We start from the raw sequence: 13,878 nt of genomic DNA, 5'->3' as shown, positions 1-13,878 counted from the left end.
CGGACCGTAACGAAAAACATTTCACGAAATCGAAAAACGGACCAATATCATTCTGCTGATCGGTCAGAACTTTGATGAATAAATGCCTTTTGTTATTGGTTTCCATGATAAAAGTATCATAAAAATTATTGCATTCCAGAAAACCATTATACATATCATAAAAACGCTTCATTGCTAAAACACTTTTCGTATCAAGTCGATAGTTCTAATTTTACATAGGGGCGTCAACATGGCGACGATGGCAGACGAAGTGTTATTTGAGTTTCTTCACATGGAACTTGTGTCTCACATATACAGGACAGCCTCAAAAGATGAAAAGGTTATAAGCCTTAACGAAATGATAATATGTGCATGCCTATAGCAGATATGTAATAACTCCATAATCTTGCATTAAACCTTTGATCAGGCAGAAACGTAGGGAAATTCTCAAAAATGTTGACACTCGTGCTTGTGTTTTCCTTATGTTTTCAGTGTAAAATCGAAATAGCTGCTTCTCTGTTATTTATACATGTAGCCTTATAACTTTGAACTACATGACTGTGGCTGTAAGGTCAAATATATTGATTTGGGGACACAAAATCTGTCAAAGCTTGGCAATGTCTGGAACAATATCCAGAGTTTCCACCTTAAAAGAAAACTGCAGATTTTGATTGATGAAAGAATTTCATACCAGTCTCGCACAATTCCCACTTGTGTCAAGCATATATTACACTGCTAAACCAGGGTATGTTTATTCCTTCCAGTTTTATTTTCAGTATATTTAGGTAATACAGAATGTTACCAGGTGTGCATACTTTCTGTACCCTATATGACACCTTCAGTATCAGTAAAGATCCCCGACTGCGTCATACCAAAAGACGTTAAAATATGGTACTTGTCGGTCCCTGCCTGGCGCATAGGGGCGCGCACGGGTACAACAAGGACTGGTCGGCTTGGAGTCAGTATAATGTGTCTGAGTGGGGTATTCATGCTTCACTGCGGCATGGTATCTCAGTGGGCTAGCACAATAAAACCAGCTTACGTCTGGGCTAGTACAAGCAGCCGCACATACACATACACACGCATGCACATCGTCATATGAGCGAAATATTCTCAAGCATGACGTTAAACCCAATTTCACCTCACTTCACCTTTGCTAGTATAGTCCGTTTGGCTCAAAAGCGAACAGATTAATTGCAATCTAACTCGAAAACTAATATGCATATAATACTCAATGAAATGCTGATCATAGTCAAAACATCAGACCAACTCTGTGAGTTGTTTGCAGAATTTATGTCCTAAAAATAAAAAAAGTTGTTAAACAAACTATCATTAAAATTTCGACACAGTTCACTATTTGTTACGAGTGCAAAGAGAGGGACAGCCAGGTGTACACGAAGCATGTGCACAAGTGCCGACAAAGTTAATGATTCATTCTCCTGTGCTCTGCCGTCTCCATCCTTTCTCACACACCTGGCTGTTCCTCTCTTTGCACTCCTCCCTCATCACAAATAGTGAGCTGTGTAAATATTTTAATCATGAAATGACCGGGATTGATTAGGTGTCTTTGTCCCTTGACAGAACTACATTGCATACATGTTTGATTTGTTGGTTTTTGTCTGGTAAAGATTTGGCTATTTCAGTCCACCTTCATATAGGTGTAATATTGCTGAATATGCTGAGTGCACTTTAAAAAATTACACACAAGCAACAAATATGATGGTGTAGTTATGATATACCCCCATAAACAGTGCCAGTGTCTGCTGTCCATGGGATGTTTGACTCATGTGGTTAAATCACACAGATAATCATGCATTTTTCTAAAGGCTGTTTGTCCAAATAACCAAGATGTTTAGATCTATCCTAAAGGAATGCGAGTAATTTCAAACTTCCTCCATGTTTGCAATGCTAATAAAGGGATAAAATTTTATTTAAACATGAAACCAAACACAATTAAATAGTTACAATGTCTTTGTTTAACATGGACATGATAGTTAAATTACATGTACTTCTCATATGTTTAGGATCACTGCATTTCTAAACTGGAGTCACTTGGTTTTCGAGTTGGACAAAGTCTCATTGAAAGGTAAGAAATAGTTCTTACAGTCTGTAACAAGTATAATTGAGTCTCCAATAACTTCTGCTAAGTTTACTATGTTCACAACAATGCAAGCCTCCTAAACATAACCTCCTGACAGTTGCAGTAGTTTATTTACCAAACTTTTTGTAATTTTGTAGGTTTACTAAGGAGACTTCCAGATTTAAGGATGAGCTTGATACGATGAAGTTTATGTGTAAAGAATTCTGGAATGCCATATATAAGAAACAGGTGGACAATCTTCGCACAAATCATCAGGTAAGTTGGACTATAAAACCAGCATTGTCTGGACTCGTACAAGATGTTATACATACATATGCATGCTTGTCGCAATATAAATGAAATATTCTTGAAACTGATATTAAATCCCATTTAACCTCAGATGTATAGGAATGTTGACTGCAATGTTTCCCTGCCTTCTGTATATCCTTACCAAACATCAGGACTTTTGTCATTATGTTCTTGATCTTACAGGGAGTGTACGTGCTACAGGATAATCGCTTTAAGTTCCTGACCCAGCTGTCTAATGGTAAACAGTACATGGAAGCAGCACCCAAAGTAAGTAGCCTTGTCAGCATTTGGATGCATCAAGGGTTTTGATGTTATGGTTTTCGGTGAGGAAAAGTAAGAGCCAGTGAATTAATGCTTGTGTCAAGAACTATACTAATTTGGCATTAATGTGATACCGGTACATATCAAGAAACTTGGAGAATTTTTTTCTTTGATAAACAGCAGAACATTTTGAAGTTTTGAAAAAGTTACAGGTAAGTCTGAAAAGAATAAGGACAATAGGAGATGAAAATTAGGCAGAATTTCATGTTGGCTGAGCAAGCTGAAGTTGAGTTGAGTTGAATTGAGCTTTACGTCACATCGGCATTTTTCCAGCCATATAGTGATGAGAACAAGTTTGCATTAGTAAATATTGTACCTCTGAGCAAGCTGAAAGAGGTACAAAGCCATCCAGAATGTTTTGTGAACTTAACTGAACATTTTGACAAAATGCCAGATGTAATTTTTTAAACAGCACATTTTGATAAATAAGCAGCTCTTGACATAGGTATGTTCTGCATTTTGTAGTTCTTCATCTTCACCTGCAGCAAAAAACTCAAAATGTTGTGTTTGTTTATGTGGAATCTCCCTGGGTTGTAAAACAATGCATTTGATGATCTGGTGATTGTAGTGCCTCAGACCCTCATCAATGTCCAACAGGCAGTCATGGCTCAGCACGGCATCATTTTTTCTGAATACACAAGGTCATTTCAGGGCTGGATTTAGTGCTTTGTTACTTGCATCCCAATATTACAAAGTGCAACCTAGTTATTTGTCTAACTTGCACCAGGTGCAAGTCATTTTTTTAGAAATATATCAACAATAAATTTAACATTACAAGCATAATTATGTTAGGTAATTTTTCTTCTAAACTTTGAATAATTCAATAGCATATTTCTTTCATTACATATTGCAGTAAAAGCACTGCAACTGGAATTTGGCTGGTGCAACTAGGTTTTTATCTTAGGTTGCACCTAGTGCAAGTAGGTTAACATCTCTTAAATCGAGCCCTGCATTTAGATAGTGATCACACTAGAATCTGTACTTTACTGAAAAGGTGTAATCACAAATTTGACATATGTTTTTCATTATGCTTGTTAGACTTCATTAAGACTTTGTTGTCCTTTAATTTATTGCTGACAGTTAAACCACATACTTTCATCATGTATTGTTGTGAAGTACATTACTTTGTATGGTTAGGCAAGCCTATACTTTATAGAAGATGTAATGTTAACTTTGATTGTTCTATGAAGATATTTCCTATGTATTTATGGTAATTTTTGACACCTTATGATTTGTACATGTCTGGTTGTTGATAATTAGCCACAGCTGACTGGGTTAGCTGTCTTTCCATCTTATTGATTGTCTCATCAGAGTGTGCTGTTATTAGTTATCATGGTTTTTTGGTGCCCAGCTAATCATCTGGTGTTTTGTTGGTCAATAATCCTCGTCGTTGTTGATTTGGGCTTTGATCCCTTTGATTGCTTGTCTTGGGATACTGTTTACTGCTAAAAATGAACCTGTGAACTTTTACCACATTTCCTAGTATTTCTTTATTTTAATTTAATGATACGATAATCTCAGGAGCAAAGCTCCATGACAAGGACTAACATCAAATTTATTGATGTCTTTCAGTGGCATTTAGAAGTTGTACATTGATGTCCAAGATATTTTTTATGAAGTTTAATCCATAAAAAATATCTTGGACATCAAATTTATTATCAAAAGACTTTCACACTACAGGAAAATGGTCTTTGAGCGTGTCTTTATCGTAATTCTATACATGAAATATACTCAGCAGCAAAAAAACCCCTGTCAGTAAGAATTCAAAATTAGATAGGCACTGTAATCAAATCATTACAGAAATGGACATAATAAGCGGATGAAAAACATTTTTTGTGTACAATATCTTGACACATCAATGAATAACTCAGCACAATTACAAGACATTACATGAACGTTTGCAGTCCATTAAGACTCTTGACTTCAGTATCTAGTGTGACCACCACGAGCGGCAATAACTGCAGCACAGCGTCTATGCATGGAGTGCACCAATCGATTGATGAAGGCCATTGGCACCTGGAACCACACTCTGAGAAAGGCCTGGCGCAATAAATTGGCCTTGGTATGACATTATTCAGTCTCCTCTGAATTTCATCCCAAAAATGTTCAATTGGGTATAATTCAGGATTAAGGGCCGGCCACTGCATAATGTTGACACCATTCTGCTGTAGGAAGTCCGTGTAGCTCTGGCAGTATGGGCCCGGGCGTTATCATGCTGGAAAATGTTGTTCCGGTGACGTGCGAAGTGTGGTATGACGTGGGGTCTGAGAGCTTGGTCGATTTAGCGCAACGCTGTGATGTCGCCTCCTCTCCCTGGACCAAGGTTCTGGAACACCGCAGGACCCACTTTCTAGTTCAGGCCTATCCCACCCCATACCATGATGCTCGCACCTCCCCATGAGTCTCTTTCCATAACACAGTGGTCTGAGTAACGCTGGCCATGTCATTGCCATATTCTTGTTCTGCCATCTGCAGTTGATATGCAGTACTGACTCTTATCTGTGAACAGAACAGTTCTCCATTGCCTGTATCGCCAGTTTTGGTGTAAACTGTAGACGCGGTAAGGTCTATGGCAAGTGAGGTTCCGGCTGTTAAGACGTTGGCATACTGTATCAGTACTGATTGGTCTTCAGTGTGTTCCCACTGTCTGGCGTGCTGTTTCGGATGCCTGCATGAAGGGATTCTGTACATGCTGTCGCACAACATGGCGGTCTTGTCGTCACCCTTGGTCTGCCAGTACGGGGGCGATCATTTGTGGTGTTGATGGCCCGGAAACGTTGCTGCGGCCTGTAGATGGTCTGAATGTTGACCTGAAAGTGATTGGCAACGGCTTGTGCAGTGTGGCCAGCTTCAAGTCTTCCTAGCGCCTGGTTCCTCTGAGCTGTCGTGAGTGACGGCATCCTGCTGACGTTGTAATGTGAATGTTTCAACCAGGTTTGTGGGTGCATTTTATAGGGCTGGTCCTTGTGAACAGCACGTGCAGCATGAGTTGCATGAAGAACATGGAGAACACTGCACCATCTCCGAGATCAGGTTGTGTTTTTGAGACCATTTCCTGGGTTCCATTCTGAGTTTGGGAAGGAATGTCTTTGCTCAGGTAAAGTTGGAGATGTTGTCAAAAATATACAATCAAAACATTAAATGAGTTTATAGTTATCCGTTTCTGCGAAGGAAAATTCCAAACTGACATTTCTTTTGCTGCTTAGTATATTTGGCAGATCGCTATAGTCGGATGCTGTTGCTGCATTGATATTTCTATTGATTCTAAACAGAGGAGCTATGTCTGACCAGGTAGAGAAAGGACCCTACAAGCCCATATTTCCGAAATTCTCGCTTAATGTGTTATCTTGTGTTTCAGTACCTGGCTTTCCCCTGTGGTCTGATCCGAGGAGCTCTGTCTAACCTAGGAATCAACTGTATAGTAGTTACTGCCGACGTCAGTGCCATGCCAGCATGTAAGCCTACTGCAATTAGCTGTCCTGTCGTTCAGCATGCTCAGTGGTGTTTAGAATAATTACAGGTTTAGACAAGTGAAAATGATGTGTGTAACAAGTGAAAATGATGATTCTGACAACTTGGAAATGACCTTGGCACCTGTACAGTACATGGTAGTTATACAGATAAACATCCTGAAAGCAGCAAGATCTCTCTAGGGGGTGTGGGTGTGTGTGTGTGTGTGTGTGTGAAATTTAGATGATATTTCCTTGCATTTCAGAGCATCTTGTCATCATTCGCAAGTCAAATTAGCTGAAAGAATCTTCCTTGGGGAAGATATATTTTTCGGTTACTTGTTCCGAGAAAACAAAATGCTTTGCGTGCATAAGACGCAGGTAGAAAATATCGTAGCAGATCCTAGAATATTTTGTAGCAAAACATGTTAGACAGAACTGAGATCTCAAACAGAAAACTGACCCTGTCTACTACACTGAGCAAATTATAATTCAGATGAATTGTGACTGTTTCAGGTAAATTCCAGATACAGATTCAAAGGGTCTGATGTGAAAAACATGACAGTGAGACAACAGAAAAGTTGATTGAGCAGGACACTGTGAAGGACTGATATAGTTGTGAAGGTGACTGGTGAAGTCACTGTCTGCAGATCTCTACCAGATCAACTCGCGAAGAGCTTCATTATTACCGGGCATGGGCTCTGGTAGCAGGAAGTGTCATTTCTGATCATATTTCCAGTTTTTGATGAACTCAGATTGATCCATATCAGATATTTGTGAGGCTGGTCTCATTTCTCTGATATTGGTTTCTGTTCCATTCTTGATATTTGGTTCTTAGTGAATATGTTCGCAGATCTGTTTCATGTGAGATGTGCCAGCAGTAAGGAGTGAGTGAGTGAGTTTAGTTTTATGCCGCACTCAGCAATATCCCAGCTATATGGCGGCGGTCTGTAAATAATCAAGTCTGGACCAGACAATCCAGTGATCAACAGCATGAACATCGATCTGCGCAATTGGGAACCGATGACATGTGTCAACCAAGTCAGCAAAACTGACCACCTGATCCCGTTAGTCGCCTCTTACAACAAGCATAGTCGCCTTTTATGGCCAGCACATGGGTTGCTGAAGACCTATTCTACCCCGGATCTTCACGGGTCGCCAGCCGTAAGGATTTATCAGGGTTCACATGATCAAACACACACAGTTTATGGAACCTCCTACCATTAGACTCATTCCTGGTGCATCAAATAACTGGACAAGGTATGTCTGTATATATCATCTTAATACTGTTGCTATACTATAAATTTTTATAAGTATAAGTGGTCCTTGACATGCATATGTTAATGTGAAAATAAAGCGTGGATAATATATAAATGTCACATGAGAAAACAGTTCAATGCAAATGTTTATTTGATTAGAAATGTGTATGTGTGCACATTTTTGTGTTTGATACTGCAGTGTAATATTTTTATGGCAGTATTACACTAGTGTAATACCGCCAAACATAAGACTTCATAATGGTTACAGTTATGACGACACAATGCTAATACCTCTGTCACAATGGTATCAGACCTTACTTGACTGAAGTCATCACACTTTAGACAGTTTCTATCAATTTATGTTGGAGAGTAATAAACAGAATACTAAACTCGCTTCCCTGAAATACCATTTTTATAAAACTCGTGAATGACTTAGTATTAAACGCGTTTTCGCTTGTTTGATACCAAATCATGAATTCGTTTAATAAAAATGGTATTACCGTTTAGTATCCTCTATATGCACACTTTCCAACATAACCGAGTGTGGGATGGTATCTGGCATTGTAGGTATGGAGCTGACACAGATGTCGGGATAAAAGACATAAGCTGTCAGTGGCATCATAGTCTGTCTCACAGTCCCTGAACCACATTATTTTCCCTACTGCCAAGCCTCTCTGCAGTGCCAAAGCTCTCAATAAAGGAAGTCTAGATTTCCTCAGGTTCTGAATCTCTGGTCTCCCTGGGGCTCCTTTTCAATTTAAATGCACTTGTTTGTTACTATCAAAATTATATATATTCAGAGACTAAGCATTAGTCTAGTGGCACCAGAGAGGACATCAATACAGACATTTGAGCTATCAATCAGCCAGAAACTGTGGCTACCACCAATGACAGACAGGTCAATCCAGGTCTAAGTTGTTTTGGAGCTGGGCCCACACATGTCATCCATTCCCTCTTTCTTGCCTTCATGCTTATGATAGTTGAAGGCGGTTTCACTTAATTCATTGGTAGTATCAACACAGTGATTGTATATATATTTCTCAGTGGTGCAATAAAAGATGTATATATGTCATCATGACCTCATGTTATGGATGGACTCTCCTGGGAGGTTAATGCAGCATTAAACACCTTGCTCCCTGCTGATATAGTACAGGGGAGAACATCAATATGTGTGCATTCTTTGTGTGGGGGAAATGCTTCAAATGTCACTTGTGAAACAAATGGCAATATTTTATTTGTACTCATTTTGCACATTTCCATTCACACCCAGAGAAACTATCCACGTAGTAGTTTGAGACATGAGTTCTCCATACTATAAGGCCATCAGGTGTTTGGAGTGGTCCATCTCGATCTGTCCAGCTGTTTACACTAACGTAAAACCTCTTTACCTAAACCATGGATTTCACACATGAATTTCACATAATGTTCCTGTCACAAGTTGTAAGCACTGGACACAATATGGTTGTCAGCAACAAATCTCTATGTACATACTGCCCCCATACAACATGGGTGAATATTGCTGAGTCAGATGTTAAAGGGACACTGATCCAGAGTAGTCTTCCGCGACTGGTTGTTGCATTTGTAATTGTTTTCCCCCCGGAATACCCGCATGATATCCCAGAATTCTTGACTTCCTTGCGATCTCCGCAAGCGCAGTTGGTAGCATAAGTATAATATGTATGTCCTTAAATTGATCAACAAAGATGAAATCTTTTTTTACTAATCTATATTTCCATCTTCATTATTCTGATAACAAATGAACACAATTTGAAGTTTAACTTCATCTGTCAGTGACACAAAATGTTAGGACTGAAAATAAAAACCCAAGTCAATGTACGTCTTTATGTTTTTGTCTAATAATCCTATTGAATTGATCATTATATTTTTATGCATTTTTTATGCACTTCATAAAAAGTACACGATCTGTTTTTAGTGAATTAATAACATGACTGAAAAATCTAGACATTTTATGGATTGCCGACGTAAATCATATTTCACACACACGCCCAGATTGCGACATAGTGTATGTTGTCAGTCCCATCGATTTTCACGGCTAAAAAAATGAAGTGGAATGATTCTGCTGAATGCTACAACAAATGAAAAAAAACAACCCAACCGACTAAAGTGATAGAACCTTGTTCGAGGAATGTATCAATACTAACAGAAACTTACGATACGCCATTCATTTGCAGCTGACAAAGAAACCTGTTCCATGTCGTGTCATTAACAGTCTAATGTGCAAAAATGTATATTACGTTATATAACTAGTGATAGTTCGGGGTCGACGGTGTTTGGAGGATACGAACGGAACTGCATTGTTGAAAAGAAAAACATAAGCATTTGCTGTGTACTAAAGGTAAAAACTTATATACCTATTTGCCTAAGTAAATTTTCAGATTTTTCTGGCAATATTGTAATGTCGGATTGGTTTAGTTTACGGATTCAAATACATGTATATCAAATGTGTTTTTAATAGCATAGGTCAATAAACATCACATTGTTACTTGACATGATGAAATATCGAGGTAAAAATCACGAAATAGGATCAAACTGGATCAGTCATCATACCATCCACGCATCAGAAAATCAGAAAAACCTACAGTGCTGGGATACTCTATTACAATCAGACAAGAACTACCGGGCACATTTTCAGATGACGGCATCTGATGGTTATCCACCGTTCTTATTGTCCCATTGTTTAGGTTGAAGAAATTCTACCTAGGTGGACGGCTGCCCAATCCCCGTGTCCGTCACGGTCGAAGAAGCATTGGCTGACAACTTGACGTAATTAGATTGGTGGTGCGAAACTTTAATCGCTCTGGATCAGTGCCCCTTTAATACAGAGCACAAGGCAGGCTAACAACAAGTGCCATCATTTAAATTCTTTTGGTAATCCGCAAACGGGATGAAAACACCGACCTTCCCTCTCTTAGATGATCTAGCTACCCCGATGACTCTTTCCATACTTCCACGGCTTCAGGGATGAAAACACCGACCTTCCCTCTCTTAGATGATCTAGCTACCCCGATGACTCTTTCCATACTTCCACGGCTTCAGGGATGAAAACACCGACCTTCCCTCTCTTAGATGATCTAGCTACCCCGATGACTCTTTCCATACTTCCACGGCTTCAGGGATGAAAACACCGACCTTCCCTCTCTTAGATGATCTAGCTACCCCGATGACTCTTTCCATACTTCCACGGCTTCAGGGATGAAAACACCGACCTTCCCTCTCTTTGATGATCTAGCTACCCCGATGACTCTTTCCATACTTCAGAAACAGTAGTAGATTTCGTGTCTTGTCTGTTTCCTATGTATCTTGCGGTATGATGGTCCTAGTGACACTACGCAGTGTATGATGTAAATGATGTCTCCTTTGTCCAGAGCCGAGTTCGTAAAACCTCCAAGTGAATACTTTCTTTAGCCCAACACCGAGCATTAATCCACACACACGGACGCACGCGCGCACACACAGATGCAAAAACGCCCAACGGAAGCACCGTCCTACACAGTATGAGTATCTACCCGTTACTTCCAGAACATATTTCAGTGTCGATGACAACACGCGAAGTGTAGAAAGAGGAACAGTATTGGTTTCATGTATATTTTGATCTGTGTCGGAGGTCTATGGTGAGCCTAGAACACAAGGTTCAGACTTCACTCAAGCCAGCCAGTTGTCTGATTATCGTGTGTGCATTTTACACTTTACAATCAAATAAGTGTAGCTAAATATACACATGAGCGTTAATGACGCAGCACCCACTTTTAGGTATAAGTAAAAAAATAACCGTTTCATTTGAATATGCTTTGAACTGGTAAATATAACACATTTTACTCTTACTAAAACAAAAACAAAACTGAAATTGAAACTTGGTATAACAATTTACTTGCAATCGGAGAGGACTATGCAAAAGCATGAATATCAGCAATGGCGGAAAGTGTGACTACGCCACCAAACTGATCGTCACACAGTTCTGAAATATTGATGGTTGTGATTGCATGAACCACCACCAGCTTCCACGTCAGTACCTGGTGTACCCATCCCTGGTACAGACAGCATCAACCAGTCTCCCGCTCATACTGGCCGTATCAAGCGTGGAGCTCACAACATGGAACTCCCCTGCAGTTCCTCGTGGATACCTAACAGGAATATTGCTAACAGGGCGTAAAACCATACTCAGTCAGTCAGTCTCTAGATTCCTAACAGGAGGATCTCTAGCACGAACCTGGCCTCCAAGACAGCCTCCCAAGATGTTCGGGGCGGTTTATATAGAGGCTCCTTACTATATACGGCCATGGTTTTGTTTCGAAGACGTTCTGCAAATGGACGATGATGAGTCATTTTGTCAGCAAAGTGTGGACTATCTTGTCTATAAAGCACATGGAGGGTTTGTTTGAGGTGGTCATTTAATTCAAGTTCTACTATCAAGAGGTTGGTTGGTAGTTGTTTTTTACGCCGCACCACCAATATTCCAGCTATATGGCGGCGGTCTGTAAATAATCGAATCTGACCAGACAATCCAGTGATCAACAGCATGAGCATCGATCTACGCAATTGGGATACGATGACATGTGTTAACCAAGTCAGCGAGCCTGACCACCTGATTTCGTTAGTCGCCTCTTACGACAAGCATGGGTTACTGAAGACCAATACTATAAAGTGACTGCATCAATTCCTATTTGATCACACTGTTACTTTATGCCCGCGCTGTGTCTTGGTGTAACACCACACAACGGTTCAGTAACATAAAACATGGAGACCTAGAGTGAGTGAGTCGCTTTAGCATTATATCATTACGCTAGATCAGCAGTCAGATTAATGTGTGTAAACACGTCGAATACATTTCATCCACGACAAGCGGATCCTTACAGGGTACGGCCTGCCAAACATGCCACCCGATATGACTGAGGCGTCTGACTTCAGGTATACAGATATGGATTTATTTATCACACGAAAAAACACCAATCAATTGGATGCATAAACCAAATTTTCTTCTCAAACTGTTATTAATCACAACCCAAGGCTGGTGATGAACCGGTAACTGATTGTTATCGCCTGGATCGAATGACCAATGTTCCTATACACGCCCATAGCCAGTTAAAAGCGGAAGACACGAATCTGATGGCAGGGAGTTAATTATTGTTATTGCCTGGATCGAATGACCAAGGTTCCTATACACACCCATTACCAGTTACAAGCGGACGAAATGAATCTGAAGGCAGGGAACTACTTATTGTTATTGGCTGGATCGAATGGTTAAAGACTTCATACACCTTGTTACGTGTTGATTTCCATGTTGCAAACATACATTATCTGTAAATAAGTCCGTGCCTGGATTTGGTGTCAGAACAGCAAACAACAAACAAATATGCGTTGAAATAAAGAATTGTATTGTTAATACAAAATATATAAAAGATTCCAAATCACTACAAAGGAATTTTACAATGGCAATACAAACTAGAGCGGCAGGACAATTCCAAAGGCAGTATCATATATACTCGGCGTCATTAATGAAGGATCAAACTATTGTTAACACTATTTCTTAAAAGTTTTAAAATCTTCGTTTTTGATTTAAAATATAGTTTGACCAGAAATTATTGAGAATTTTAGGAATATGTTTAATTGGATTTCTAGTGTAAACAACCTTGACCAGCTATCAAGTGCTTGGGTTCATTCAAGAGAGACAACTCCGTTAATCCTTTTCATTAGTTTGTTTACTTGCTAGCAGACGACATTTTCAGTGATCCTCAGTATGGATGATTTAGAGAAGAGAAAGTTGATTTTAGAGTATTATAACAAGGACATCAGATCAGCTAAAGTGATTTCAAGTAGAACAGGCATCCCTTTGTCCACTGTTTATCGTGTTTTTGAAAAATATTGCAAATGGATATGGCATTGACTTGAGCACCAGGGAGGCGCAGATAGGCCCAGAAAATTGACTGTCGGTGACAGGAGGCGGCTTGGTATTCTTGTTTCTAAAAACAGACGAAGGAGTTTAGAAAGCTTAAGGCTGGATATGATTGATAGAGGAACTGTGGCTGTCTGTAAGGAGACAATTAGAACTGATCTGCATGCAATGGGGTGGCAGAAAAGTCGAGGAATTCCATCACCGATCATGAAACCTGAACAAAAGGAGCGAAGATTAAACTGGTGCTTACAGCATAGAAATTTTAACCGGGACAATGTGATTTTCTCAGATGAAATGTCTGTGTGGCTGTTTCCTAATACCCTGAAATTCTGGACCAAACAAACTGAAAAACCTTTGTATCAGCGCCCAAAGTACAGTCCGACATTTAACGTGTGGGGTGGCATATCTGTGTTAGGGGCAACGCCCCTCTGTGTATTTGAACTCGTCACGATATGGCTGCAATATTGCCGATGTGACGTTAAATAATAACTCACTCACTCACTGTGTATTTGAAGGGAATATGAACAGTGAGCGGTACACAAATATTCTCGAGGGGCATTTACTTCCATC

At 39.7% G+C, this 13,878-nt stretch overlaps 1 protein-coding gene across 1 annotated transcript; it reads left to right on the top strand.

Moving 5' to 3' along the window:
* Positions 1–223: 223 nt before the first annotated feature.
* Positions 224–7,119, top strand: LOC124287348 (trafficking protein particle complex subunit 6b-like). Its single transcript, XM_046723848.1, has 6 exons — positions 224–319; positions 2,004–2,065; positions 2,218–2,335; positions 2,552–2,635; positions 6,048–6,144; positions 6,655–7,119. The coding sequence occupies exons 1-6, from the start codon at positions 230–232 to the stop codon at positions 6,684–6,686; spliced, it is 483 nt and encodes a 160-aa protein (XP_046579804.1). The 5' UTR covers positions 224–229; the 3' UTR covers positions 6,687–7,119.
* Positions 7,120–13,878: the final 6,759 nt, after the last annotated feature.

This window comes from Haliotis rubra, unplaced genomic scaffold (genome assembly GCF_003918875.1).
Source record: "Haliotis rubra isolate DU_JTF1 unplaced genomic scaffold, ASM391887v1 Scf40, whole genome shotgun sequence".
Taxonomy (NCBI): Eukaryota; Metazoa; Mollusca; class Gastropoda; order Lepetellida; family Haliotidae; genus Haliotis; species Haliotis rubra.
The sequence above is the reverse complement of the archived record's forward strand: the minus strand, read 5'-3'. Positions and strand labels throughout refer to the sequence as shown.